General features: G+C 43.3%; 1 protein-coding gene across 5 annotated transcripts in view; it reads left to right on the top strand.

The window, feature by feature from the left end:
* Positions 1-27,568, top strand: part of LOC102065439 (protocadherin alpha-C2) — a 93,476-nt gene that overhangs the window by 18,969 nt on the left and 46,939 nt on the right. Inside the window, exon 1 of one of the 5 annotated variants that reach the window (XM_074552233.1) lies at positions 23,401-26,813. The exons of the other annotated variants lie outside the window; for them this stretch is intronic. Within the exon in view, the coding sequence (XP_074408334.1) occupies positions 24,327-26,813 (2,487 nt within the window). The 5' untranslated portion in view covers positions 23,401-24,326. Of the gene's footprint in view, positions 1-23,400; positions 26,814-27,568 lie in introns of those variants that run through there. 5 annotated transcript variants of the gene reach the window in all.

Raw genomic sequence — 27,568 nt, forward strand, 5'->3', positions numbered from 1 at the left:
ACCTCTTTAGGAAGTGTGACTTGGAGTGCTCATCTTACTTTGCAAACAATCCATAGGTTTTGTGAATCTAAAACAATTCTCTTCTGGGCCTCTGACCAAGCTTGTTTCTTCTCAGTAGAGTGATGAGTGATTTTGCAGGAGAAAATATCTTCCTGTGATCACAGTGTAGGGCCACATGGTGGGCTGTGTCTGCAGGCCTAATCTCCTGGGTGTTGCTGCATTACTTGTCCAAGATTCTGTTGTCTTATATCTATTTTTAATAGGTCCTGTGAGTCATCTTTATATTTTTATGAAGTTTTGAGATGTTTTGCCTGCAGACTGTCAAATTCCTTGGTTTGCAAAACAGTAACCAACTCTTGGATCTGTCCAGGCCAGTACTCTGTGTCTGGTAGGAGCTGCTCCAGATGTTTCCAAGGGAAATGTAAGAACTCAGGTTAGACAGACATGGTGCACTCTGTTTTCTGTTGTTGCTTTTTTATTGTAGTTTGCAACTCTTAGAGGCTATCCTAAATCTGTAGCCATTACATTTATTTTCACCTTTGAAATCTTTATTTTACCTTTAAATATATGTAAATGCCCAGGTCCTTTTTGAACCTTGATGTAAGAGTAGCTTCAATAACTGCTTTGGACAATCAAATATACATTCAACTATATAACATTTTGGTTTATAACTCTTAAATTTCCAGGTAGTGAATTGTGGTAAGCTTTCCCTCCTAGATAAGTTCCAGATTTGCTCTTCATAATGCAATTAGCTCATCATACCTTCCCTTATTTATGTGCTGACCGGATTTGATTTACACATGATGGTTTTCCTAGTATTTAATCAGTCATAATTAATTTTAAATTTTGTTCTCTGTAGCAGCAAAGGGTTGCAGATGTTGTGGGTTTCTCACTGTTCAAACAAGGATGGGTGTAATACCTAGGTCTTGCAGAAGAAGAAGAGTTCATGTTCTTCCTGAAGAAACTGTAGAGCCTAGGAAAATAGCAGTTGGCAGTATGTAACGAATATGTACCTAAAGCATTGGATACTTTGTCAATATAATTGATTATTTGAGGATCTGAAAACCAAAGAAAGTTGGGTTAGAACCTTTGTAATGGGGAGGTGAAAAGTGTTTTGGCAATATCTTGACTCAGAAGGTGTCTGCAGGAGCCCTGACAGTGTCTGAGGGGTGTAACTTTGGCTGGAGAGTAGTTCATAATATCAAAACTTATAAGAGTGATGACAGATATATAACAACAAAGAAAACCAAACAACAACTCTCAAAAAACCATCACAACTCATTTCTTTGTTCCAGTTGAGCAAGATCTGGAAACTCAGGTTACCCACACATTAAAGAACCAAATAATAATAAAAATACCCAAGTACACCTAATCTCCATAATCAGAACAACTGTGAAGCATCTCATTGCATCTTGCTGTATTTCAGTCATTCAGGTGGATTTTTAAACTTGTAACTTGAGACACCTTTTTGCAGCTTTTGATAGTGGGCAAAATAAATCCCAGATGTCATCGTTGCCAATTTTATTTCCTTGGCTTCTAATACTCAGAGATGGGCAGGCATAGATATGGCTTATGTGGAAAGTCCAAAGGCTTTGTATTAATTGAGCTGAGCAGGGGAGAAGAGGCAGAGATTGCAAAAATCCATCTATCCTTGAAACAAAAATCATGCTTATTAATATGGTTATTATTAATTTGTTGCTGATTATTCCAGTGGCATTTGTACTGTAGAATTAACTTTTACATATGTATATATATATAAAAGTTAATATTATATATATAAACTTTATATATATATATATAGTTTATACACACACACACACACACATATATATATATATGTATGTGTAATATAAGAAATTTCAGTTAAAAATTTTAAATTTTAATTTTGGATATTGACTAAATACGGTCTGTTAGTGCTTTCAGACTGATCAATTTGGAATTAAAAATATAAACCTACATGACATTTTGAGCTTTTGAGGAGGGGTGATTGTATTGCTCCCTAGGAATATAAATGTAAGAAAAAGGAAGTAACAAATATTTAAAAGGCACTAGGAGCAACTTCACAGTTATCATTCAAAGCGCTGAAAAGTATTTAAAACTTACAATTTTAGCAGAACTAAAATAGACCTGAGTTTTATTTTGTTGGTTTTTTTAATTGAGAAGATTATTACAATTTTCAGTACATGTAGGATAGGAAAAGGGCTTCATATATGAAAATTTATTCAATTTCTAGAAATTTGGTGTATTTCCAAAATTCAGGTTGACTTCTTTACTCTTGTTCTGCTTTTGCTACTGAATTAAACAATAGGCTTGAATGATTTTACACATGCAGACGCATGAGACCCATTTGTGCTTTTATGTTTTCTATTTGGGTTAGAGCTATGAATAGCTCTGTGTATGGCCATAAGAGCAGTAGAGTAAACTGTAATTGTATCTTTTCCAGTATTTTGTTGTGTCTTTGTGTGAGATACAAAGGCAGGAATGATTACTAAAGTAAGCAGTGGTTCCCTGACTGATTTCTGGGATTGTCATGTAGCCATGAATTGCTCCAGGTCTTTTGTTTGCTTGTGTTGGCCATTGTGCTGCACAAAAGGCCTGTGAGATATTTCTACATTCAGAGCACAGTGACCTCTCTGTGACTTGGCATTGGATATTTAGGTTACACCCAAAAATAGACGCAAACCTTGCAATGGAGAATTTTTCTCACTCAACTGTAATGGGAGTGGAATAATTTTGCACAACATGGCATGCTTTCCCTGTGACAAAAATGGATCCACTTCCATTGAGACAGGCTGGCAATTGAGGCTGAACTGCTGCAGGCTAAGCATCAGTGGCTTCCTCACACAAGTGAAGAGCAGATGTGTGTCAAGCCCTCCCTGTGGCTCATTCTGATGGGAACAACACAGCATGTGTAAGAGTGAAGCACTTTCCCAATTCCTCCTGTCAGCGCTAATAACAACCTGTCCAGAATCAGCAGCCTCTTGTCTACGTTACAAAAATTCAGTTTTTAGGGAGATTTCTTGGCTCTGAAAGTTACTCTTGGGGTTAGACCTAGGAAATGGTAGAAGGAGCAGTGATCAGAGAAAATTCACCAAGAGAAAGTGTCTCCTTTTGACTTTTCTTGTCTGATGCCTGCCTTGGAGTGTTATTTTTAGAGGTAGGGAAAGGGAGAGTGACAGGAAGAGTTGGTTGAGACAAAGGGCTTGAGGGGATGTGGAGAGTAATATGATTGTGTTTGGAGATGGATAAGGGAAAGGAAGGATGGGGTTGAATGGTGATGTGAGCTGAGAAAGAGTAATCCCTGTATGAAAGACTAACACAAGAAAACATAATTTAGATCAAGTCCAGTCCTTTCCTGTATCAGTCACAATTTAATCTTAATTATTTAAATTCAAATATTTACATTTTAATTGTAAAAATAGTAATTTTAATTACAAAATTCACTAGACTGTGCCCATTATTTCTATTGGAAAGTAATTCCTCCAAGGCTTTGAAATGCTCTTCTGACATCCTGCCAACTGTTCTTTGCTATGAGTTTGTAGACTTTTGATTTGGTGCCAGCAATTCCCTTTTAGTATGAGCAGTTCTTTCCCTCTTTTCATCTTGCTTTATCCATGGCTTAGAAAGCAATGAGATCCTTTCTTAGCCTTTGTTTTACCAAGCTACACAAGTTGATCTCTTTCAGTCTTTTTTCCTATGGTGACCTCTGCACTTACCTGTTTATGCTGATATCCCTTCTCAGCATCAGCTTTTAATTTTTGGATATATATTTCTTGCTTTTCTTGCAAATATGTGACCAGACTTAGATATGTTTCAGAGAAAGGACTTCTTATGTACATAGGAATATTTCCTTGCCCAGGTCATAGGGAATACATCACCTGATTCCTCTTGGGAGGCCAATTACCTCCTCCATAGTTTTAATAGGCTGATTAATCATTCACACAGGTATTATTGCAGAACTTCTTTGAGGGTAGAGGTGCATGGGTAAAGGTTAATTCCCACAATGGTTCTTCTGCCTAAATTTATCCATCTAAATGCTGTGTGTTTGATGTTAAATGTTAAAAAGATTAGATGTTAAATGTTAAAATTAAATGTTAAAAGATTAGATGTTAAAAGTAAAAAATTAGATGTTAAAAAGTCTTTAAAAGTCTTAAAGTCTTAGTCACCAGCTCAGAGCAAATCATCCTGTTAATCTTTGTTTTATATTTATTTATTTATTTATTTATTTATTTATTTATTTATTTATTTATTTATTTATTTATTTATTTATATTTAGACAAAGCCTACAGACAGCACTGAGAGTAAATGAATTACTTTTATCTTGACAGATATCCAGATTTTGAAGTGAATGATTCCACATGATTGTCCTCTGGAACTGTTGTTAGAATAGCCCAACTCTTAAACTTTTAATGCTGCACTCTATTCAATGTTTTATTAAAATCAGAATAGATGAGATGAATTTCAGTTGATTTCTATTGAGGAGAATTGAAAACCAGTCTAAGAAATTGTTGTCTTTGATAATCTATGACTCTTTTCCTTCCTTTTCAGTGTACCTTCATTTCTCTTTTAGTTCTTCCTCCAAATCTGTACCCAAACAAACAGATAATGAGTTTGTGGTCACACAGGCTGGATTTCACCAGTTTAAATTAATATCTACAGCTGATTTTCTTCAATGAGATTATGCTACTTCAGACTTTATAGGTTTATATTAAACCCTCCCCAAAAAACTAAGGCAAAACAAATTCTCTTCACCCCTATGCTTTTATTTATCACTTCTTTTAGAAATCTATGATGGAAATCAGGTAGTGGGGAATTGAGGATTTTAAACTCTCACTGTTTTGGTTCTTCCTTGGTGACAGCAATTTCCATTCCCTTGAGTAATTTGTCACATATTCAATATCACACTCAAGATACTGAAAACAGAGGAAAATACAAAAAAATATTAATTGTCATAAAATGGGATGGTGGCTCTAGGGGACCATTGGTCCATGTGTGTCATATTTTTGTAGCAATGCCTTGGGCATCCTCTGCTTCCCATTGGAGACAAGCTGCTGGGTTTTAGTGTAGATTAACTGTGTTAATTTCTGGGAAAACAGAAGCTTGCTTGTTTCAAAATAACAAAAGGAGTTGTGACTTGCTAAAGATTATTTGCAATTTTAAATAATCAAAAGAAAGGTGACAAAATCCAGCACCCAAATTAAAAAAGGGGCAAGCAGGCACATGGGAAATAAGGTATTCAATAGAGAATTTGTAAGGCGAAGAACAGGCAGGGCAATAGCTTGAAGACTTGGTGCTATCAGAGGCATTTGGAGAATAAAAGCAAATTTGACCAATAAGGCAACTGGAAGTTAAATATCATAGAAAGAAGATATATTAAAAAAAAGAAGAGGAGAAAAAAGAAAAAAAAAAAGAGGTTTGAAGCCTCTAGTCTTTGAGCAGTCTCTCTAAGGAAAATGAACATATTTTTGTTCTTTGGATTCTTTCTTCTCCAAAGGAATGATTTTAATATTTTGATCTGTTAAGTTCCTCCATCTCCCCCATGAGTGGTCCCCAGTCTGATGGGTCTTGACACTGTTTTTAGTGGCTTTTTACTTCTTTCTTACTCTGCAAAAGTCAAACATCTTTGCCCCACCAGCCTGCAAAATCAAAGTTTATGATGTTCCCTCACAAAACCCGAAGGAACTGATTCCAAAAGGTTCTGTGGTGTTACTTCTCACCCTTTTCCAATTCCTTTGTTGGGGTCAGAAGCAAGGGAGCAGGGAAGCCTTGCAGCTGAGTGGGCTTTTCATCTTTTGAACTACACAGATGTTTGCTCTGTGTCTTGGGAACCTGTTTTAGACAGCTTTTAGATTCTGCTTTGTAGCCAAAAGTTATGTGGAGATTGGTGCAATATCCTTCTGGTTAAAGCAGTTTTCATTAGATGATATTAATTTGCAGGATTGTGATCATAGCTGTAGTATGAAGACATTTAAATAAAAGCTTGAATTCAGTCTTTCAGCTTTGTGATTTCAAAAAAAGACAGATGTGGAGCCACTGGAACAGGCCAGTGGTGGATCTCCAAGATAGCAAAGGGCCTGAAGCATTTCTCATCTGCAGAAAGACAGAGAGCTGGGACTTTTTAGCCAAGAGAAGAGAAGTCTGTGGGGCTGGGAGGGGATCTCTGTATGAAAATAGAGCCAGGCTCTTTTCAAGGGTTCCCAGTGGGAAGAAAAGAAGAGGGTGCTCTGTCTAAGCTGAAGTAATTTGTTTTGTTGCTTGGGGTTTCTCCCACTGTGAGGATGCTGAGCACAGGTTGCCCAGGGAGATTGTGAAGTTTCATCCTTGCAGATAATCAAAAACCATCTGGATGTGTCCCAGACAGCCCGCTTGGCTGATCCTGCTTAGGAAGTGGGGCTGGACCAGCCAGTCTCCAGAGATCCCCTCCAACCTCAGCCAGTCCTGTGTTGTTCTGAATGGAGAAGTTGACTCAGTTTTCTTCTTTGTAGCATACTAATCTCATGGAATATGGCCTGTGTTGATTCTATTATTTATATATATTCCTCCAAGTGAATCCTTCACTTGTTTGGATTTGTTTTATTGCTGTGTGCATGCTTTGTTTTGTTGGTTTTTTTTTAATTGAACAATCATAAATATCCTGAAGATAATAAATTTCTAAAGCTATTTATTTTCAATATCATATTGGTTGGAAGGAGATTTGCTGGAAAAAGGAAGTGATTTCTTCCCTGCAGCCAGAGAGAAAGAGCTACTACCCTATCTCACCTTTTAGGGGCTGGTGAAGTAAAGTCACCCCAGCAAATGACTTGTGCAGTCAAAGTTGCCAGCTGGAATAGCTTCAAAGGATCTGGGGTTGTTGGTTTAGGACTGCAATTTGCACTTTCATCTTTGTTTTAATCGTATTATGTATTTGTCTAGGGATTAGAATTAGCAAGTTCCTGTCTTCTCCTTTACAGCACTGTGCTTCTCTATAGGGCATTTCACCTCTTTAATGCCTTTCACCTTATTTAAAATAACTAGAGGAAAAATTAACCTGAGCTAATACAGAACATGGAAAGATGCCAGTTTGATCATGGTCAGAATAGAGCTGCAGAATACAAATGTGCACAGAAAAATATTATCACTTTGGAGATCTTAGCCTGTGGGGCCCTGTACCACTGTCATGTCATGCTTTATGGAAAAAGATTTTCTTCACTCAACCTGCTCAAAGAGGATCCAGATGCTTTTGAATAAAATCCAAACCCATCAAGCTGTCACCATTCTATGAATTAATAGCTCATCACCAAGTGTTTATCTTCTTTTTTGTTTGTATTCTTATTTAGAGTAGGAGGGAAATGTGGGTAATGTAGGTAATTGAGGTTCCTGGAAAACTTATAAAACTGACAGTATTGGATTAAACGTGATTGGGTGGGGAAAAAAATAAAACAGTGGCTGGCCAGGTAATTTAAAAAGCCAAAGGTGAGTTGAAATGTCCCTACTCCCTCCTAACAGTTTCTGTAGAACAGAGATCGTGTTAGAACAGAAGTAGAACAAGGATGGAGTTACAAGAGCTACAATTTTGTTGAAGGTTTTTTTCCCCTCTGAAAATGCTGACACATTTTTTCTCCTTTGTAAAAAAATATATTGGCTCTAAATTCATCAGAGTCTTGGAGTAAGTGTTTTATATGTGCAGTCTGGAAAATCTCCATAATTTGTGGCCATTCCAAACACATTAACAATCTCAAACAGATGTATATTGCATTATCTCATAACTTATTACATCTCTGTACCCAGGGTTTCCAGTCACCTCAAAGGTAGCAGAATTATTCTATTTATCAACCTTAATGCTGTATATTTAGACTGTTCCAAGTTTATATTTGGTTACTGCTAATGCTCAAGCCAGGTTTGCTTCCAATAAGGTGGTGAAATTTTATACATAAAATTGTTCTGCCTGAAAACCACTTTTTAGTTACTATTATAAATAGTGATGAGTCACTTAATATCATGCAATTTTAATGTAGTAATAACTCTTCCAAAAGGATTGTTTTTCTAAATACTTTAACAGAGGAAAAAAATGGACTAGCAGCAGTCACTGTCAGGAGTAGCATCTTGTATCCAAAGATCCAATCTAAATTTGCTTCCAGGACCAAATCTATATTGTTTATGGGGGGATATTTTGCTTATACCAAAGGATGGGTTAATGTGCCATCTCCCACCTCAGTAACAGGTGAAAGGAATTTCAACAGTATGAGCAGCTTTAAAACTATTCTATTTTATTTAACAAAAGCAATTGCAGTTGGTGGTCTTGGAGCCATAGACTTGTGCATTTTCAGCTCTGTCCACTGATAAATGAACAAAACCTTTTTAGCATTTTAGGCTGTGTTCATACCATTGCTTCCTACAAAACTGGTCTGAGAAACCCTGCCATCACAGGAACCCTCAGGTGTCTCAGGGTGGTGATGGGTGGGACCTGGGCATTACCTGTTAGACAGGTTTGACTGCGCACTTTGGTCATTTCTCAGATGGGCTGCTCCAAGCCCCAATGTCCAACCTGGCCTTGGGCACTGCCAGGGATCCAGGGGCAGCCACAGCTGTGCCAGGGCCTGCCCACCCTGCCAGGGAACAATTCCTAATTCCCAATATCCTATTCAGCCCTGCCCTCTGACAGTAGGAGCCATTCCCCCTTGTTCTGTAGCTCCATTCTCTCGCACAGTCTCTCTCCATTTCATTTTAGACTCCCTCAGGTGCTGGAAGGTCACAGTGAGGTCACCCTGAAGCTTCTCTTCTCCAGGCTGAACAATCCCAGTTCTCTCAGCCTTTCCTCATAGGAGAGGTGCTCCATCCAGGAGCAGGGAGGGCATCCTTCCCCTGCTCTGGGCACTGCTGAGGGCACACCCTGAGTGCTGTGCCCAGCTCTGGCCCCTCAGCTTGGGAAGGACCTTGGGACACTGAGCACATCCAGAGGGGCTGGGAACACAAAGCCTGTGAGGAACCACTGAGGGAGCTGGGGGTGCTCAGCCTGGAGAAAAGGAGACTCAGGGCTGCCCTCATCACTCTGCACAGATCCTGAAAGGTGCCTGTGCTCAGCTGGGGCTGGGCTCTTTCTCCAGCAGCACTGACACAACCAGAGCACACGGCCTCAAGCTGCACCAAGGGAAATTCAGGCTGGATAGCAGGAAAAACTGTTTTACAGAAAGGGTGATCAAGTTCTGGAATGGCTGCCCAGGGAGGTGGTGGAGTCCCCATCCCTGGGTGTGTTTAACAAAGCCTGGATGTGGCACTCAGTGCCATGGTCTAGCTGAGGTGTTTGGGCTTGGTTGGACTCGATGATCTTGAAGGTCTCTTCCAACCCAGTGATTCTGTGAATCCCCCTGATCAGCTTGGTGGCCTCCTCTGGACACACTCCAACACATCCTTGACCTTCCTGTGCTGGGGCCTGAGGGCTGGAGGCACCTCTGCAGCTGGAGTCTCACCAGAGCCAAGAAGAGAGGCACAATCTTTCCTCTGACCTGCTGCCCACACTGCTTTTGATGTGCAATGTGCCTGATCTTTCCTTTCAATGTCTTGCTGAAGTACCTTTTGGAAAAAGGACTTGGTATTTGTTGTGAAGTGCTCTTTGTGTCATGTTTGATAGCCATTAAGAGCTGCTAAGGTTGGCTGAGTTACAAACTTTTGAGAAATTATTGTTCAATTTACTTGGTAGAGCTGGAAAGCTCAGCTCCCTCTGAGTCCTGCCAGCAGAGAGCCCTGATCCAGCCAAGAGCTGGCAGGACCTTCTGATAATTGCAGTTGTATGATTGTGGCCCGGACCAAAACTGAGCCTGGGACTGGAACTGAGGACAGGGGATTTGGAGGGAAAAAAAACCAAAAAAGGAACACAGTGCCTAGCTTAGAACCAGGGTGCAGTGGAGAGGAAGGTCCCTAATTTCAGCACAAAGATTTGGAAATGTGAGTTCTGTGCATGGGGTGCTGTTAAAGGCAGCAGCTTGTGTGTAGCAGCCTGTTTCACAGTGTCCCTAAAAAAATATTCAAGTACTCTAATAAACTAAGCTAAGTAAACAAATAAGTATTAGAGGTGAGCATAGACAGCTTAACTCATTGCACTATGCAACAGGATAGTAATTAAACAGATGTATCACAATAGAAGATAATAGATAAAATATTTTTTACCTCAGAAATCTAATAACTATTTTCTTCTAATGGTCTCACTATTTTCTTCTTATAATCCCACTTCTAATACTTCTACCTGGAGTGAAGATGATGTGTTTCAGAGAGATTCTAGCAAGGCTGCATATTGTACAGGCTTTTGTATTTCAGCACAATAAAAAGACCAGAAAATAACTCATCAGTGTTAAAATTTGGCAGAGTTCCCATTGTGGGTGAATTTAAGTGCCAGAAGGATTAAAGGAGACTGAAAGTCTTTGTGAAAATACAAAGTCAAGACTGCTCCCAGTGTGTGTACAGCAGAAAGACACCTATGATGTTCATGGTTAAAAGATCAAGTACCCAGATTATAGCAATATGGATTGATTTGCACCTCCCTGTCCTTCAACCCCTTTTTTTTCCTCTGTTTTTTTATTTTGTCCTGCCTTATTCTTGTCCCTTTTTTTTACCTTCTCCTGAGGTCTAGTTCCTACTGTCAGAAATATTTCACCTTTCACTCTGATTTAAAATCCATAAACCCCTGAGAGAGGGACCAGACCCAGTCTCCTGTTCTGACTGATGCAGCAGACAGAACCACCCTGCTTTTTGTGTTCCTACAAACCCTGACTTTGCCTCTGTTTCCACAGAAATGCTCCCCTGACCTCCATGGTAATGGCTTGGGGGGATATGTCCTTCTCAGTGAACTGGATTTGAAGGCCTCTAAACTCTGTCTTTAACCACTATTCAGAGTGATAAAGGAACCCAGGAGGTACACTGGTGTAGCTGAACATGATTTTAGTTTTTCCCTAACCACGTGTCTAGTGCTTGTTGGTATTCCAAATGCACAATCCTAAAATCTGTCTCCAAAGAGCACAGTTTGCAAGGAATATCAAATGCAAGGAGTCGTGCTGAGACACTGCAGCTTTATCTGCTTGTGGAGGACAATGTTTTGATTAGTACAAGGAGAGGGGATTGATTTCAGAGGGTACATTTGATATCATCATCCCTGCTTATCACTCAAAGTCTCACATGTCCTGCTGTGGTTTCTCTGTTCCACGATGGGAGGAATGTGCTGAGCTCAGCTGAGCTGTTAAAAGCTGGAAGCCTGGTGTCATTTGAGGTGTTCCAGGGCTAGCAGATGTGTTCTGTAAGGTTGGGAGATCTGTGCCCTTGTGGGAGGAGAAGCTGAGGACCAGGCAGGATATCCTGTTGTTGGGGAAGATGAAACAGGAAAGCCTTATAAATGTGATTGTCTGGCAAAAGATTTTGAGAATATAGAAACTATAAGCGAGATTGAAATGAAAGCAAACTTTGAGATCCCTTAGTTACTGAACAACTGAAAAACAATGGTGTGGCCAGCTGAAGGTGATCCCCTTTTGATGGAACAACACCCTCTGCTTGCAGGCAGGCCCAAGGGTCAGAGCAGGCCCTACAGCTTGGCAGAAGGGGCCCAAAGAGGAGTTTTTAGGGTTTAAAATGTAACACAGTATGGTAATGTAATGATTCTTATAGGCTGTATGTAAATGCTATAGGATTTGTATCTTGGACTAGATTGGTTAGTGAGAATTAGAATATTCAACACAGAAGAAGATTTATTGTATTGTAATGGGAACCTGGCTCTTACCTTTTATACTCCCTTACCCTTTTACTGTCTCACCCTCTCACCCTCTCTCCTCCTCTCTCCTCTCAGCCTGCTCTGAGCTGTGTTTGGCAGCTCCCAGCAGGGCCCTGCACCCAGGCCCTTTGCAATAAACCCCAAATTCCACGACCTGGCTGCAGAGATCTCTCATCTCAATCTGTCCTGACTGTCCAATCCCCCGACACTCCTACATCCTGTCCTCTGCATCCCACAGCCTTTGCCTCTGTACCAGGAACTGCTACAAACAGTGAGGGTTTCCCTCAGTACACAAAAATGTTTGGCTTTGCCATGTGTATGGTCCATGCAAAATGCAAAGGTAATTCTGCATGAATACTACAGCACAAACTCCTGCTAAACACCAGATGTAGTCCAGATTTTAAGGGAATATTTCATCAGGCCAATCACTCTGATCTATTCAGTAAGAATTCTTGTGCTCAAGGAAACAAATATTGAAGTCTTGCTAAATTCATACCATAAATATTTTGTGTCAACGAGGTTTTAAGAATTCCAAAGGGAAGTCTGAGAACAGATTTACTTAATGTTTACTTAAAAATCCCCAAACACTTATCTCCCTTCAGCACCTAGTGCAAACAATAAATTATACATGTGCATATGTACCTTATTGCTTGAGAATACCCAAGTATCCTTTGCAGCAGTGCTTTAAACCTTGCTGTGGCCATTTGAGCCCAGATATTGCTGACGTCTTAGGAGCCATTTAAGATACTTGCCAAAAGTAATGAAGTGCCTGATGTAACAGTGAACAGAACCCAGCTCCCCTGACTTCCTGCTCTTATGATGTGTGATCAATTTCCTCTGCCTCCACCTTGCTTTTGTCTTCTCTTGATTTCCAAAGCCCCAGTTTAGCTCCAGGGCAGATTTTTCCCCCCTTCTTGTTACTGCATGAGTGCCACTGCTTCTCAAGCCTTCCTCTGAGCTTCATAATCTGCCCCACCTCATATGTTCCATCTCCCTTTTTCTTTGCTCCCCTTTCCAAGAGCTCTCAGATGCCATAAATCAGGGGTGGATTTGTTGCACTGGTGAGTCTGACAGAGCTGTCACAGCAGTGTTGAGGCTGGGCATACAGGTCCTGAACTGGACAGCTGTGATCAGTGGCTTTCCACCATCATCTTAATCCCTTGGCCACTGTTCCACCCTGAGGTGTGCCTGTCAGCCAGCACAACACAGGGTATTTTTCATGCCATGCAGCCAAACACTTTTTAAATACAGTATTTGATATTACAGTTCTTGCATTTCCTAAAATCTGTTCACTGCTGCCTCATTCCCTGTCTCTGTGCCCATCCAGGGGGTGAGTGCAGAGGTGTTGCTGAGTGCTCCCATCTCATCTCCCCCCTGCTCTGCTCCTTGCACCCCTCCAGCTGCCTGGAGCTGGTCCTGCTCTCCAGCAGCAATAGCAGCAGTGGTGCTGGACACTGAGGGGTGCTGAGGAAGGATGCAGGAGCTGGTGTCTGTTTGTAGCTAGGGAGGTGGACTTGGAGCAGAGACCTCATTCAGCTGTGCCTCATCCCTTTCCTGAAGTCCCTCTGGGTTGTAAAAACCATTATTGCTTTTTCTTCTCTGAGCCCCTCCACACAGTGTCGTCTGTGGTTTTGTTTTAGCTTGGTTGCTCACAGCATCTTCTGGCATCAGCCTCATCCTTTCAGACTGAACTCTTGCCCCTCTCAGGGTCTGTATGAACTGAGCCTTGCACAGAAGTGTTGTGGTGTGTTGCAATGTCCTGTTTTAAACTTCCGAGTCCCTTCCCAGGTTTGCCTATGCCTCTCTCCCTGCCCCCTTGCCCCCTTGCTGAGTGTGCCCTGTCAATCAGGCTAACATACCAGCAAGGCGTCGTGTGATTCGTCGATTTCAAAGGATGCTTCTCAGGCCTGGGAGTCAGGGAGAGAGGCAAGGCAAACCTGGGAAGGGACTCGGAAGTTTAAAACAGGACATTGCAACACACCACAACATCAAGAATCTGGAATTATTATGCAGAAAATCAAGATTACGGAAGTGAGTGTAAGATCTTGTGGCAGGGAAAAGGGGTTTTATTCTGCAAATGCCTGAAGTTTCCCAGTCTCACTCATTTTCTTGCTAGATTTTGCACACTCACACCCACATAGTCCCAAGCATCAGTGCCTGGTGGTCACTGGTGACCAGGATCACTTGTGTGCAGTGCTCTGGGACAAGGGACATCGGCTGCCATGGCTCACAGCCTTGTTCAGCTGTGACAAGAGACTGATCTGGGACCTGCCATTGATGCCCATTAGCAATGGATGCTCTCTGGGATCCTTTCCATCATTGTTTCCTTTCACCTTTTATAGTCTTAAGCAAAATTCTTTAATTTCACAGTTCTCTTGTATTCCCCACTGTGCATCTTAAAGCTTCAGGTCTCCATCTTCTTTACACCTTATTTTAGGTAATTTTCCTCCTCTTCATTCATTTGGATTAAAGCCTCATATAGGGTCCTCTGTAGCAATTAATGCATTGTTTTCCTGTTATTCCTTGTTTTGTATTTTGTGTGCTTGAACATTTGCACAAAGTAAGAGTCATACTGCTTTATACTAATCCTAAATATATATATATTTTTGCAAACCTTTGCATGCAAAAGGAAAGAAAGTAAATGGGTGCAAGTCATGGATTAAAGACAGGAAAAATTCAGATTAGTTACACATAATGAATTCAAACTGTGATAAAGTGTTCACAAAAAAGGAGGAAGCTAAATAATTGCTGGGGCTTTTTGCATAGAATTATTATCAGATTATTTTGGTACATTATCAGGTACTACTTGGAAGTGCACAGCTGGAATCCAATCCTCTGTGCTGTTCTGATATCCTTATTAAATATGACTGAGATTGAAAAGTGCAGTAAATGGCATAAAATGGCTGAAATATAGATTCCAAGTCAACAGGAAAAAAAAAAAGAAAAAACCCCAAGCTTTGGTGTGTCTATTTAAGAGTGAATAGAGCAAGGAGGGCGTGGAATCTCACTATGTGCCAGCTCCCTGCAGAGAAACACAAATATAAACCAAAATCATTTAGCAGAGAGTGTAAGTCAGGGTCAAATGCTGCTCCTGGTTCTGCTGAGTAAGGAAATCAATGGGATGTGTCCTGAGGTCAGATAATATCAGCAGAATCTGCAGTATTAACATTTTGTCCATCATATACGTGGCTATAGGTTATAAATAGTCCAAGAACAGCACAGTTTGGGCAGAAGGATTTTTTGTAATAGGATTTGAAGTAAAAATCTTCTAAGCTCAGAAATGCCTGCTGAGAATTAGCAAACAAAATGAAATATTTTCCTGCCCTACTTTCCTTGCTTAGCCATTCCCGTGCAGACACATGAAATACAGAAAGCTGTGGAGCAGAGTACTGGTCTCATTAAAAAATCCTCACATATTCAGTGTGTTTTGTGGAGTCTGTACTCTAATCCCCTCCTGCCTCCTTTATGGCTCTCAGCTGCTCTTTGAAAGAGTTGAAGGGGTTTAGTTTTCTATCTGGCTGCATGAGATGTGGCACGTGTATCGGAGCTGCAGGAGAAGATGTGCAGCTGCAAGGGGGTGAGAGTAGAGGGTTCCTGGGTGTTTGCCCCTGGTGCTCAGCAAAGCCTTTCCCTTTTGTGCTAAAAGCTGGGTGGATTCTGTGGTGGAGATTTTCCCCAAGAGGAGAAAAGAGGGGAAGAGGAGGCTGAGGGCAGATCTCATAGCAGTCCACAATTTCCTTATGGGGCAGGCAGTGGTCTCTGCTCTCTGGTGACCAGTGGAGGGCAGGTTTAGGAACATTTTCTTCACTCAGGGGGTGGTTGGGTACTGGAACAGGCTCCCAGGGCAGTGCTTGAGGCACCAAACCTGCCAGAATTCAAGGAGTGTTTGGACAACACTCTCAGGCACAGGGTGGGATTGTTGGGGTGTCCTGTGCAGGGCCAGGAGTTGAACTTCAAAGATCCTTCTGGGTCAGCTCAGGATATTCTGTGATTCCCTTTGTCCTTGGGGTCAAGTTTCTTCCTTCCCACCACACAGAGAATTGCAAATCTAAACAGTGATTAATCCTGAGCCCATGAAAGGCTGGAATAGGTGCAGGGGTTCACTCCACACCATACCTGGCTGGTCTGTTGTGGCAGGTGTGACGTAAACACCCTGTACCCAACCTGTGTCTGTGCTGGTGAACTCTGGAAGCCCAGATCATCACCTTCATTGTTCCTCTGGCTGCTCATCCATTCTACAGCAAGGAATGTCCATGATATATCAACAGCTCTGCCTTGGTGATGGCTGCAGAAAGCTTGGGACTTCTGTCTGACTGCACCAGCCACAGGTAGAGATCATGATTTGCTTCACTTCTATGTTTTAAAAAGCATAGCTGTTATGATTGAATTTCCTGGCAAAGTTGACATTGACTTTGTCCAACACCAAGAAAAGAGCAATCAAGCAGTTAATTCTAAAATATAACCTTGAAAGGGAAAGTCATTGCTAGACATTTAAGTCTGATTAAGTAGAACTTGTTCTATTAATTTGAGAAATTTAGGGCAGCTCTGTACAACTCAGTATAAGAGCATTTTGGGTCTGATTTTAGATTGAGGAAATCTGCCCATCACTTCTGTGCTGCTTTACATATTTAACTTCAGGAGCAAGTTGTAGCTTGGTGCTGTGTGAGAATATCCTGGTGGTTTCAAACAGACCCTTGTAGTTCAGAGCTAACCTCCCATACGGCTTTGGAGTAGAGATGTGGAGAGAGTAGGAAGAAATTCTTCCCTGTGAGCATGGTGAGCCCTGGCACAGGGTGCCCAGAGCAGCTGTGGCTGCCTCTGGATCCCTGGAAATATCCAAGGCCAGGCTGGCGGGGGTTGGAGCAGCCTGGAACAGGGGAAAGTGTCCCTGCCCATGGCAGGGGCTGGAATTAGGTGAGCTTTAAGGTCCCTTCCAACTCAAACCATTGTAAGTGTTACAGAGAAAGAAAGGACTAGAAAAAATTTTGAGCAACATGAACACAGCTTAAATGCCTCCATTGCATGATCCAATCATCTTCCAGTTGTGCACCTCAGCTTTCTACTTTTGATTGGACTGCCTGGGGTGGCTGCAGTGAATGTGTGTTGGAAGGAATTCCTGTCTAGGGAATAAGCACAAAGCACTTAAGTCACATTTAAATTGTCACATGGGACTGAAGTTGCATGTGGATGTGCTTTGGTGAGAGCATGCACCTGATATTCCAGCCCAGTTAGAGGTTAATAGGTTACTGCCTGCTTCAGGTGGTGCTTTGAAAATACCAGGAGGCAGAGTGGCAGCAGGTGTGAGACTGCAGAGTCTGGGTTGGGCTCTCCCTCTGTCAGTGAAAGGTCTGCAACATTTTAGAGGTGTTAAGGATGGATTAGGCAGGCTTGTAAAAGGAAGTTGCAGTGAAAGCATCTCTGAATAACAAAAGCAGGAGTTAACTGTTCAGTACAAGGGGTAATCCTGTTAGTACCTTAGCAGGGCAGCTGCTGAGGAAAGGAGATTTTCACATTGTTGTTTTGTGGCTCTTAACTGAATATGATTGCCCAAATACAGGTCTCAATAAATTAGGCATTGAAATAAAAATTTAAGATATGCCTTTATGACTTAAATTTATCATTCTGTTGCTTGATGTACTTTCATGAACTAAGAGAATTCATGGAGATGTTATTAGGAAATGGAATAAACCTGGAAAAGTCCTTAGTCATTAGTGAGTAGGAGAGCAAGAAAGAAAAGTGCAAATGAAGGTGGAGAAAGCTCCAACCTCCCAAAAAGCAAAATCTGATCCAGCACAAGGTGTGCAGGTTACATTTAGGGCATTGACAGTCAATACTTCCAACAGACTCAAAGGCAAACGCAGGTCATCATTAAACAGTGTGGTTTCAAACCTACCAAATTGCCAGTTCCTTGTTAGATCCAAACCAGGCAGATTCAGGTTTAGGTTATTAACTTCTAAGAGACACTTTAGGAGTGAGCAGGGAGTATAAACAAAGCTAATAGATGTAACTCAGCATGTGTTTTCAAGAGAGGGAATCCACAGTACTTGGGTACTTGTACAGTCTTTAATAGTACAAACCTGATCTCTTTTCCATATTAAAGGAAGGCACTGCCAGGCTCTAAAGAAAGTGCCTTTGGTCTTTCTCAGCAATGAAGAAGGTGACTGTTCCTCATATTACTCCTTGCCTGTACTTTTGATTCTTTCCCTCTATTTTTATACCCAGCTCTCCATTTCCATTGGTTCTGTGCCACTGTTTGGTGCTTAGCTTCCTACTTTATCTGAATTGTGTAGACAAAAATGAGGGGAAAGGAGACCTCTGCATACCTTATCAGCATCATTTTGGAACAGAGTGTATTTCTTGTACAGCCACAAGGACAAATGCAAAGCTGCTAGGACGCTGAGGGGACAGAAATATGGGAAAATTAACACAAAGGGAGAAAGTGAGTGGACATCCTGTGGCTTATGATGAAGGCACTTCTTAAGGAATTGAGCACAGGAATGGTCTTTAAAACAGAAAACTAAACTGAGTCCTCAGTTTTCAGGCTAGTGCTTACTCATTTATGAATTCATATGTACATATTCAATTAAACATTCAGAGAAGTTTCAGGAGGGTCAGAGCTGCCTCATAACCTTATCCTAGAACTCAAACTCTAAAGAGAGACATCATCACATGTGAATATAAGTATGGAGCAAAGCAGTAGCCAGAGCTGAGAAATAAATTAAATTATAATCACCTGGAAGAAACTTGCTTGGCTTCAGTGCATCTCACAAGTTCACTGAGGTGAAATTTAGCGGTGGCTGATTGAGCTACAGAATCTCAGCCTGCATGGCCAAGTGGTAAAGACTGTCTCCAGAGAGAGATAATGGCGATAAAGGAAAAAAACAACCAAAACCTTCAAGAAAGTATTTGGCAGTAGAAGGAACAGCTACAGGCTTGGTGGTGACTTTAGAAAGGTGAAAGTTGTTTTGTTGGTGTCCACATTGTTAATGTCCTTCCATTTAGAATGGCACAGCGTGTGACATTATGTGCAATAAATTACAAAAGCATTTTAAAGTCATCAGAAAAGGATAGCAGAAGACAAACAGAATGAGTCAGACATATCCATCCTTAAATTTTAGACTAGAAGTGAGAAACTCTGGCGAGCAGGAGAAGAAAAGGATTTTTTTTTTCTATGTATCTTTGTGGTTTATCTCAATTGAAATTTGTAACACCAACCTCCCTGCAAACCCCAACCCCAATTTCTTTACAAGACATTTTCTAGAACAAGCAAGTTACATTATTGCAAAGAAATTGTGACCTAAATACAAACAGGATTTTTCTGGCTGTTTAGCAGCCTTGGTTCCCATAACAGCAATGTTTTAAATAGCCTGCCTTCAGATGCCTGTGATACAAAAAGAAATTCTCACCAGTTAGATTCCTACCAATGGAAAAGTGGATTTAAGGAAAGCCATGAAAGAACAGAGCCAATCCAGCTGAGCAATTTGGCACAGGATCTATCTATTTCAAATATGGGAGAGGCAAGTTCCAAATGAAAAGACGACTTGTCAACAAGTAGTTCAAGTGTGGAAGATGACTGGAGCATAGGAGTGAAGAAATTGAATGTAGAAATAAGTAGTTCACATTCCCTCAGGGAGGCATTTTGCAGCATTTTTAGGAGAAGTGGGAATCCCACATCCCCAGGAAATTCCATACAGAATGCAGAACCTTTATGGTGCCATATCTCCAGGCACTGTCTTCCTGCTCAGATGGTCCCTGAGGCATGGGAAGGCACCAGAAAAACCCTGTACAGTCCCTTTCAGAGCTGAAGGGGCCCTCACTGAAGTGAGTAGGGTTGCAGAAGATTCCAGGAATCCTAAGAACATGAAGTGAAAGATAGGGTTGAAGTGAAGAAGTAGCCTGAGACCCCCTTAAATTACCAAAGTTTTTTTTTCCATAGACTTCATAAGTACCCATGGACTAGAAGATGGTGCTCACAGGAAAAAACGGTGTATAAGGAACTGCACAAAGTCACCATTCCCTTACAAATTATTGGTAATGTTTTCCACTTTGGTTGATGTAATCTGGCCTATGAGTGATGGATGTTCCTTTCTCTGGACTTGATTTAATTCTAAGTAAGGCAGACAAATTGCAGGCACCAAATAGAAGCAGGCACATAGAGGAAATTGAGTTTTTTTTCTGGAGAATGACACAAATTACCTGTTTGCTAATGGCTAAACTATGGATTTTGTGAACTTGTCTCCATATTTTTTGCACACAGTTGTATCAGTAGGCTGAAACTAACTGTTTTTATTCAGTACTCAAGCAATCTCATTGCTACTAAAAATCTGTGTGCTGTCAAGTACATGCAGAAATCTGGAGCCCAGTGCTTGGAGCTGGTGTCTTCCCACCAGTTTAGAAAGGACACTGAGTCATTGAATCAAATGTTTAAGGAATAGGAGTCAGTGAAATTATTTGCAAATAAGTGAAATGTCTTTTCAGATGTTAAAACACCTTGGAATTCTTCAGTTTACATGTTGTACATCCACATTTTCCTGGTCTCTAGTGTGTGTTTCTCTCTCCTTTTGCTGTATGAGACTCAGAAATAGCCAGAGGAGGGACTTTGCCTGGTATTCTGCAGTGAAGCAAATTTAACACAAATTTATTGCCGCCCAAGCAAGTTTATGAGATCCTTGTTATAACTTTATAAAAATAAAATTACTTGTATAAGTGTGATTTGAAATGGATGAATTTTTCAAGGGCCTAAATACCTACAGAGGTGTATCTGTATATGATTTTGTCATTACCAAGGGAAAATCTGCACAGACATGTTTCTGTGGCAGTGCATCAGGCTGCTACTAATTCAGGAATATCTATATGCCGAACAGCTTCAAGGAAGACTTGCAGGGAAATGTGAGGATTTTCCATACTGAAATAGTTACATTACAGTGTCTGCTGGGGTATATATGTATTAATGGATCCATCTTGAGATATACTTGATTTTCTTGTGCAGGACTTGATAAAATCAGTATTCTTTGCTCCACCTGAATGTTTGTATTTGTGCTATTTAATTTAGCCAAGCTAATTAAAGCACTGCAGTTTTTGAATGTCAGCAAATAGCAGAGGCCTGTGTATATAGATACTGCAGACAGGCAGTATCCAACCACGCCAGGGGTTATCAGATTTATCAGCTGGCTTTGCTGCAGGGATGAATTCTGATTCTCTTGCTCATGTACATTGTTCTGAAAACAATTCTGAAAAATGCATAAATTTTTCTTTAGTGAGATTTGAAGGTGTTTCAAAATTTTAATGTTTAGATGAAATTTCAAGAAATTACTGAAAAGGAAAACTCTGGGAAAAAAAGAAAACTAGGAAGCCCCCTAAACCTTGATTCAATTGAAACTGAAATTACATTTTTCTGTGTCTCAATTTTTGTCTATTACTAGAAAAATCAATATTACTACAGACCAGATCCTGAAGTGTTTTCTCAATTGAAGTTTTCCTGAATTAAAATCCCACCTGCAGGACTGACTCAGCATTAACACTGAAGCTGAGAGAAATAACTAAAATTATTATGACCATTGATGAATTCTATATAGATTTAAAAGGACCTGGGGAACATTTAATCAGAGCAGAACACATTTTGGTATATCATTTATCCACTCTGTAGTCAGCATTAACTTCATAAAGCAAGCTTTTTGAGACAGACTATGACATTTGTGCAGTGCTACTGTAAATAAGCCAAGCTATAGTATCAATTTGTACAATGATTATCAGAGTGATATTTTATTGGTGCTATAAAACTTACAAAAAAGGTAAGAGGTCAGGCAATCTTGTATTTTACAATTCTGAAAGTAGGAGAAAAATTTTCTAAGAACATGGGGTTGAGAGATAATTTTGATAGAAATGAATATATTATGGAATATGTGTATTATCTCTGTTCAGTTTTATGTTCTGTGGTGTTTTGCTCTGGCTATGCACAGTCTCAGCTGCCCACTGAGACATGGGGTGAGAGAAAAGATGAACCAAGGCAATGTGTAAACAGTGAGGTGGGCCAGGATTGGGGGTTCATCAGCCCCTCCTTGTTAAATACACTTTAGCAGAGCCTGAATGTCTGTCACAGGTAACTCACCGAGGGTCAGGCACAGTGAGAAAGGTTCTTTACTGGCATTAAACCTCCCGGGGTGTGTGATTGATGTGTTTCATTCACACAGAGTAAAATCAGCTTGTGCTAGAAAGCTGTTGCCTACAGAGATGAGATTGATCTTCCATCACCTCCCAGCCAAGGGCATTGCCCATTTCCTGGAGAGTTTTCACTATCCATTCTTTAAGGCAGGGCCTTAGATGCTGCCAGTGTTGCTGGGGCTTTTGGCCTTTTATTCTTCTGTATGTTTATTAGAGGACTCTGGGTGTCAACACCTGGAGCTGTGGGGCAGAGATGATCTCTGGACTGTCTGGTGAAATCATTGTGCGATTTTTGAAAAGCTGAGGGTGTGTCTCTTGAGGCTTCTGTCTTACATGATGGCAGCAAGTTGGTTTGACACATGGCTGTATAGCCCATGTATGTTAGTGCTGCTATAACTTATTTTTACTGCATTCAGCAGGGTATTGGGTTCTTTGATGGGTGGGGGTTTCTTCTGTTTTGCTTGGTGGGGCTTTATTGTTTGGCACTTTTTTTTTTGAGACTGTCAAGATATTTTGTTCTGAATCTGTGAATATTGTGATATTGAAGGTGGGTACCTAGCCAAAAAATTGAAGTTAATTTTTTTCTAAGTGTTTGGCTCCTGGCAACTGGTTGAAATGGGCAATTTTCCAGTTGTTCTAGGCATTTGGCATCTCTAGCTGCTCTTGTTGGTCTGCACAGACCTACATTTATCTTACTTAAGAAATAAAAGCAGAGTTGGGTGGTGTCCTGGGGTGACAGGACACCTCCTTCAGAGGTTCTCTCCCAAATTTGCCCTAAACCAGGACAGGTGGTTTGACAGCAGTAATTGCAGATACTGGGCACACCAGAATAAATATGAGGGCAAATATTTGAGCCACAAAGATGGGCTGAGAATAAAGGAAGCAAAAACCAAAATGGAGTAATATTGTCTCTTCTGGTAGAGGTAAAAGATAAAAGCTGATATATTGGTAGCAGTCCTTGGTGGTGCTGAGTGAGGGCAGTTGTGCTCTGAGGTTTGTGCATCAGTGTTTGAGTAAAAGCATTAGAGATTTATAGTGCTCTCATGGTGAGGGGTCCCCAGGCCAACAAAGGGCAATGAAAGAGGTTTTAACTGAATGTTGGGGTCACCCCTCCCCTTATCAGACCAGCCCAATCCAGAGAGGATTTTTTGGATGTTCCAGAAGTCTTCATGGGGAAAAAAGGGGAAAAAACCACACAGGGAAAGAAACATTTGTAGGGAAAAAGTTTCTGCATTGGGTAGTAGGTGCAACATAGCTGCACCTACCTGGAGGACTATAGCCTATGGTTTGTCTCATTAAATCTCTTACCTTAGTGATTTAGGTGGCTTAAGTTTATTGTCTTTGCTGGGACTTTTGACATTGGGGTAAAACTCATTGCAGGTGCAGCATCTCCACCCCCACTGCTGAGTTTGTTCATTTTCATGACTGTTTTTTGTCAGTCCTCTGTCACAAGGGGAGAGGAGGAAAAAACTCGAACTGGGAAACAGATCATGTTCCACCTTCTCTGCAGCTGCACCTGATCACCTTGAGCCTGTGTATTGCATTGGATGAGAAACTGAGGCTCGCCTTAAATGCTCGTAACTCATGGGTGTGACTTGCAGAATTCTCTGAGCCGAGCGGAGCTGGCAAGCGGCTCAGGGGTGCCCATAGAGGTTGGGCAGGGGGATGGTGCTGCAGCAAGGATGAATCGCCGGTGGAGCAGAGGGGCAGGTCTCCAAGAAAGAGGTCGTCAAACCCACTGCAGCAGCACACTAAACGGCACCAGACCTGGCTGGAAGCCCATTTTTTTTCGGAGCTCTGCGCTGATTTAACCCTCTCAAGCCGACGTACTTCATTCAGCGCCGCAGCAGCAGCAGCAGGTCCACAAGCGAACGCCGTTGTCAGCTCCCCCAGCCGCCTCCCCGCGCCCCCAGAGCTTCGGCAGCGAAGCCGGGGCGGGGACGAGGAGCGGCGGGGACGGCACGGGAGCCGCGCCCCTCCAGGCTCGGCGGCCACGGGCGCCGGGGCTCCCGGAGCTCCGGGGGCCGCAACACGTGGGCGGCGGGGCCGGGCGGGGCGCGGGGCGGCGCCGGCCGTGCCGCTGTTCCCGGCCCAGGTGCTGAACCGGCGCCAGCCGCGGCTTAGCGGCCACCCCCGCCTCCTCCCGCGCAGCAGCTGGAGCACGAGAAAGCGGATCCGGCAAGTCCCGGTCCCTCCTCCTTCCTCCTCCTCCTCTTCATCCTCCTGAGAGCCGCCGGAGGGAGAGAGGTCGGAGCCGCCGCTTCGCGCAGCCGGCGAGCATGGAGCGGGCGGCGGCGGCGCCGGGGGCGGCCGGCGGCTGCTGCTCGCCGCTTGCATGAGGCGGCCGGGCGGCGGCGGGGCGTGAGGCCGGGCCGGGGCCGGGCTCGGCGGCTCCGGGCTCCGGCTGCTCCCGTGGGCACCTCCCGCCCCGGCCATGGCGGCGGTGCTGGGCCCGCTGCTGCTGCTGGGGCTGTGCGCCGGGCGGGCGGCGGGCGGGCCGCTCCGCTACTCGGTGCGGGAGGAGCTGCCGCACGGCGCCTTCGTGGGCAGCGTGGCGAGCGACCTGGGCGTGGATCCGCGGCGGCTGGCGGCCCGGGGAGCGCGGATCACCTCGGGCAGCGGCCGGCAGTACCTGGAGTTGGAGCTGGGCCGCGGGGCGCTGCTGGTGCGGGAGCGCATGGACCGAGAGGCGCTCTGCGAGCTGAGCCCCTCCTGCTTCCTCAGCCTGGAGCTGGTCATCGAGCAGCCCATCGAGGTGCACAACGTGGAGGTGGAGGTGCTGGACATCAATGACAACGCGCCGCGGTTCCCTCGCCAGGATTATCGGCTGGAGATCAGTGAGTCTGCCGTGCCCGGGGCCCGTTTCCACATTGAGAGTGCCCAGGACCCTGATGTGGGCACCAACTCCGTGCAGAACTATCTGCTCAGCCCCAATCGCCACTTTGCTCTGGACCTCAAAGGCTTCCAGAGTGGCAGCAAACTCCTGGAGCTGGTGCTGCAGCAGCCACTGGACCGGGAGCAGAGTGCCCTGCAGCAGCTGGTGCTGACTGCTGTGGATGGTGGGGATCCCCCCAAATCCGGCACGGCTCAGATCTCTGTGCGAGTTGTGGATACCAATGACAACCCACCTGCCTTTGACCGCTCCACCTACACCGTGAGCCTTCTGGAGAACTCCCTGCCTGGCACGCTAGTGGTCAAACTCAATGCCTCAGACCCGGATGAGGGCTCTAACGGGGATGTGATCTACTCCTTCGGCAGCTACACCCCCCAGAAGGTGAGACAGCTCTTTAGTGTGGACCCACATTCGGGGGAGGTGAGGGTTAATGGCACTTTGGACTATGAGGAGGCATCCTCCTATGAGATCTATGTGCAAGCCACTGATCAGGGCCCTGTCTCTATGGCTGGGCACTGCAAGGTGCTGGTCAACATTGTGGATGCCAATGATAATGCTCCTGAAGTGCAGCTGACCTCCCTGTACAGCCCAGTGCCAGAGGATGCAAGGTCAGGAACTGTGGTGGCCCTGATGAGTGTCACTGACCAGGACTCAGGGCTGAACAAGCAGGTGAGCCTGCGCATTCCCCCCGGCCTCCCCTTCACTCTCAACTCCTTCAAGAACTCCTACACCTTGGTCACCCAGGGCAAGCTGGACCACGAGAAAGCAGCAGCCTACAACATCACAGTTACTGCCACTGATTCTGGGAGCCCCCCTCTGTCCTCCCAGAAGGTGATCCATGTGGAGATCTCCGATATCAATGACAATCCTCCACGCTTCGAGGAGCCTGTGTACTCAGTTTACATCCCTGAGAACAACCCCCTCGGAGCCTTCCTGTGCACTATTAAAGCCACTGACCCAGATGTCGCCAAAAATGCCTACGTGTCCTACTCTCTGCTTGATGGAGAGATTGAAGGGCTACCAGTTGCTTCCTATGTCTCCATTAAATCTGACAGTGGCAACATGTATGCTGTCAGGTCCTTTGACTATGAGACACTGAGGGAGTTCCAGGTGATTGTTCAGGCTCAGGATGCTGGGGTCCCACCACTGAGCAGCACTGTCACTGTCTACATCTATGTGGTGGATGAGAACGACCATGCTCCACAGATTCTGTATCCTACCTCAACCAACACTTCTGCAGCCCTGGAGATGATCCCACGCTCGGCATATGCTGGATATTTGGTAACCAAAATTATAGCCATTGATGGGGACTCAGGACAAAATGCCTGGTTGTTCTTCTCCCTGGTGCAAACCTCGGATCCAGGTTTGTTCAGGATAGAGCTCCATACTGGGGAGATTAGGACTACTCGCAAGCTGGGTGAGGACAGCACACCCACTTTCAACCTGACGGTGGAGGTGAGAGACAATGGAGAGCCATCGATGTCCTCATCAGTAGCCATCACTATTGCTGTGGTGGACAGAGTCTCCAAAATCATCCCTGATAGAAGAAGACACTTTAAAAGCCCAAGCAATTACTCAGAGGTCACTCTTTATCTCATTATCGCTTTGAGCGCCATCTCCTTCGTTTTTCTTTTCACACTCATTGGGCTTTCTATCATCAAGTGCTACAGATACAGTACGTATGGGAGCTCCTGCTGTGCAGGGTGCTGTACTGTGAGAGAACGGAGCCCTGCTGAATTGTACAAGCAGGCCAACAACAACATTGATGCTAGATTGCCCCAAGGTTTAAAAGTGCAGCCCCATTTCATTGAAGTGAGGGGCAATGGGTCTCTCACTAAGACCTACTGCTATAAGGCCTGCCTGACTGCTGGATCAGGAAGTGACACTTTCATGTTTTACAATACCTGTGGCCCAACAGGAACTACTGGTCCCTCTGCAGTGGTGACTGAGAGGCATCTGACAGGACAAAGTGGGCAGAGTGCACAAAACCTGATCATACTTAGAAATGACTCCATTACTCCTAATGAGGTGAGGCTACCTTGGTAAATGGTCTGCACAGTGCTCTGAGCAAATCTGTACCCAGGCAGAGGTTCCAACTGGGAAACTCAGATGAAGCATTTTCCCTTAGGGGCTTGCTGACACTCAGCTCTGACACTTGGTTATAATGAATCTAATCTATGCCATGCATTTTGTTTCTAGGTAAATACTGAGGCTTTCAGGGTGCAGTTGGTAAGTTCAGTATATGCGTCTGTTGTTCGAGATTCACCTCATTTTTGCAGCAAATGCTGTACTGAGCGTAGCATCCTTCCCTGTCTAAAATTGCCTGCTGCTACAGAGTGCTAAAGAATGACATATCTAATCTTACAGTTTTGATGGGAAAACTCATTGCAGGAGAAAAAATAATCAGTGATTAGCTTTGAAATCAAAAGGGTACTTTATGGCAGTTATGAATGTTTGCTGTTCTGCTGTCTTCCTACCTAAGTAAATCTGTTGAATTTAGAAAAGAATATCATTGCAAGGATCTTGCTAATATGAGCATGTTTTAGTTGTCTAAAAACTACAATCCCTCCTCTGATAATGTTTGTTCTACCCAATGCTGCATTTTCTGCTTTCTAGCCTGTGACAACCCAGCGACATCTTTGCAGAGAATTACAGCAAGTCACCATCATTAAGTTACAGAGTGACAACTTCGAGCCTGCTGGGTTGCTATTGAAAATTGTTAAATACCTATGGTTTGACCAGCCATGTATTAACCTTTGCAATGTTTTCCCACAGTGAGGAAT

Source organism: Zonotrichia albicollis, chromosome 15 (genome assembly GCF_047830755.1).
Source record: "Zonotrichia albicollis isolate bZonAlb1 chromosome 15, bZonAlb1.hap1, whole genome shotgun sequence".
Classification (NCBI taxonomy): Eukaryota; Metazoa; Chordata; class Aves; order Passeriformes; family Passerellidae; genus Zonotrichia; species Zonotrichia albicollis.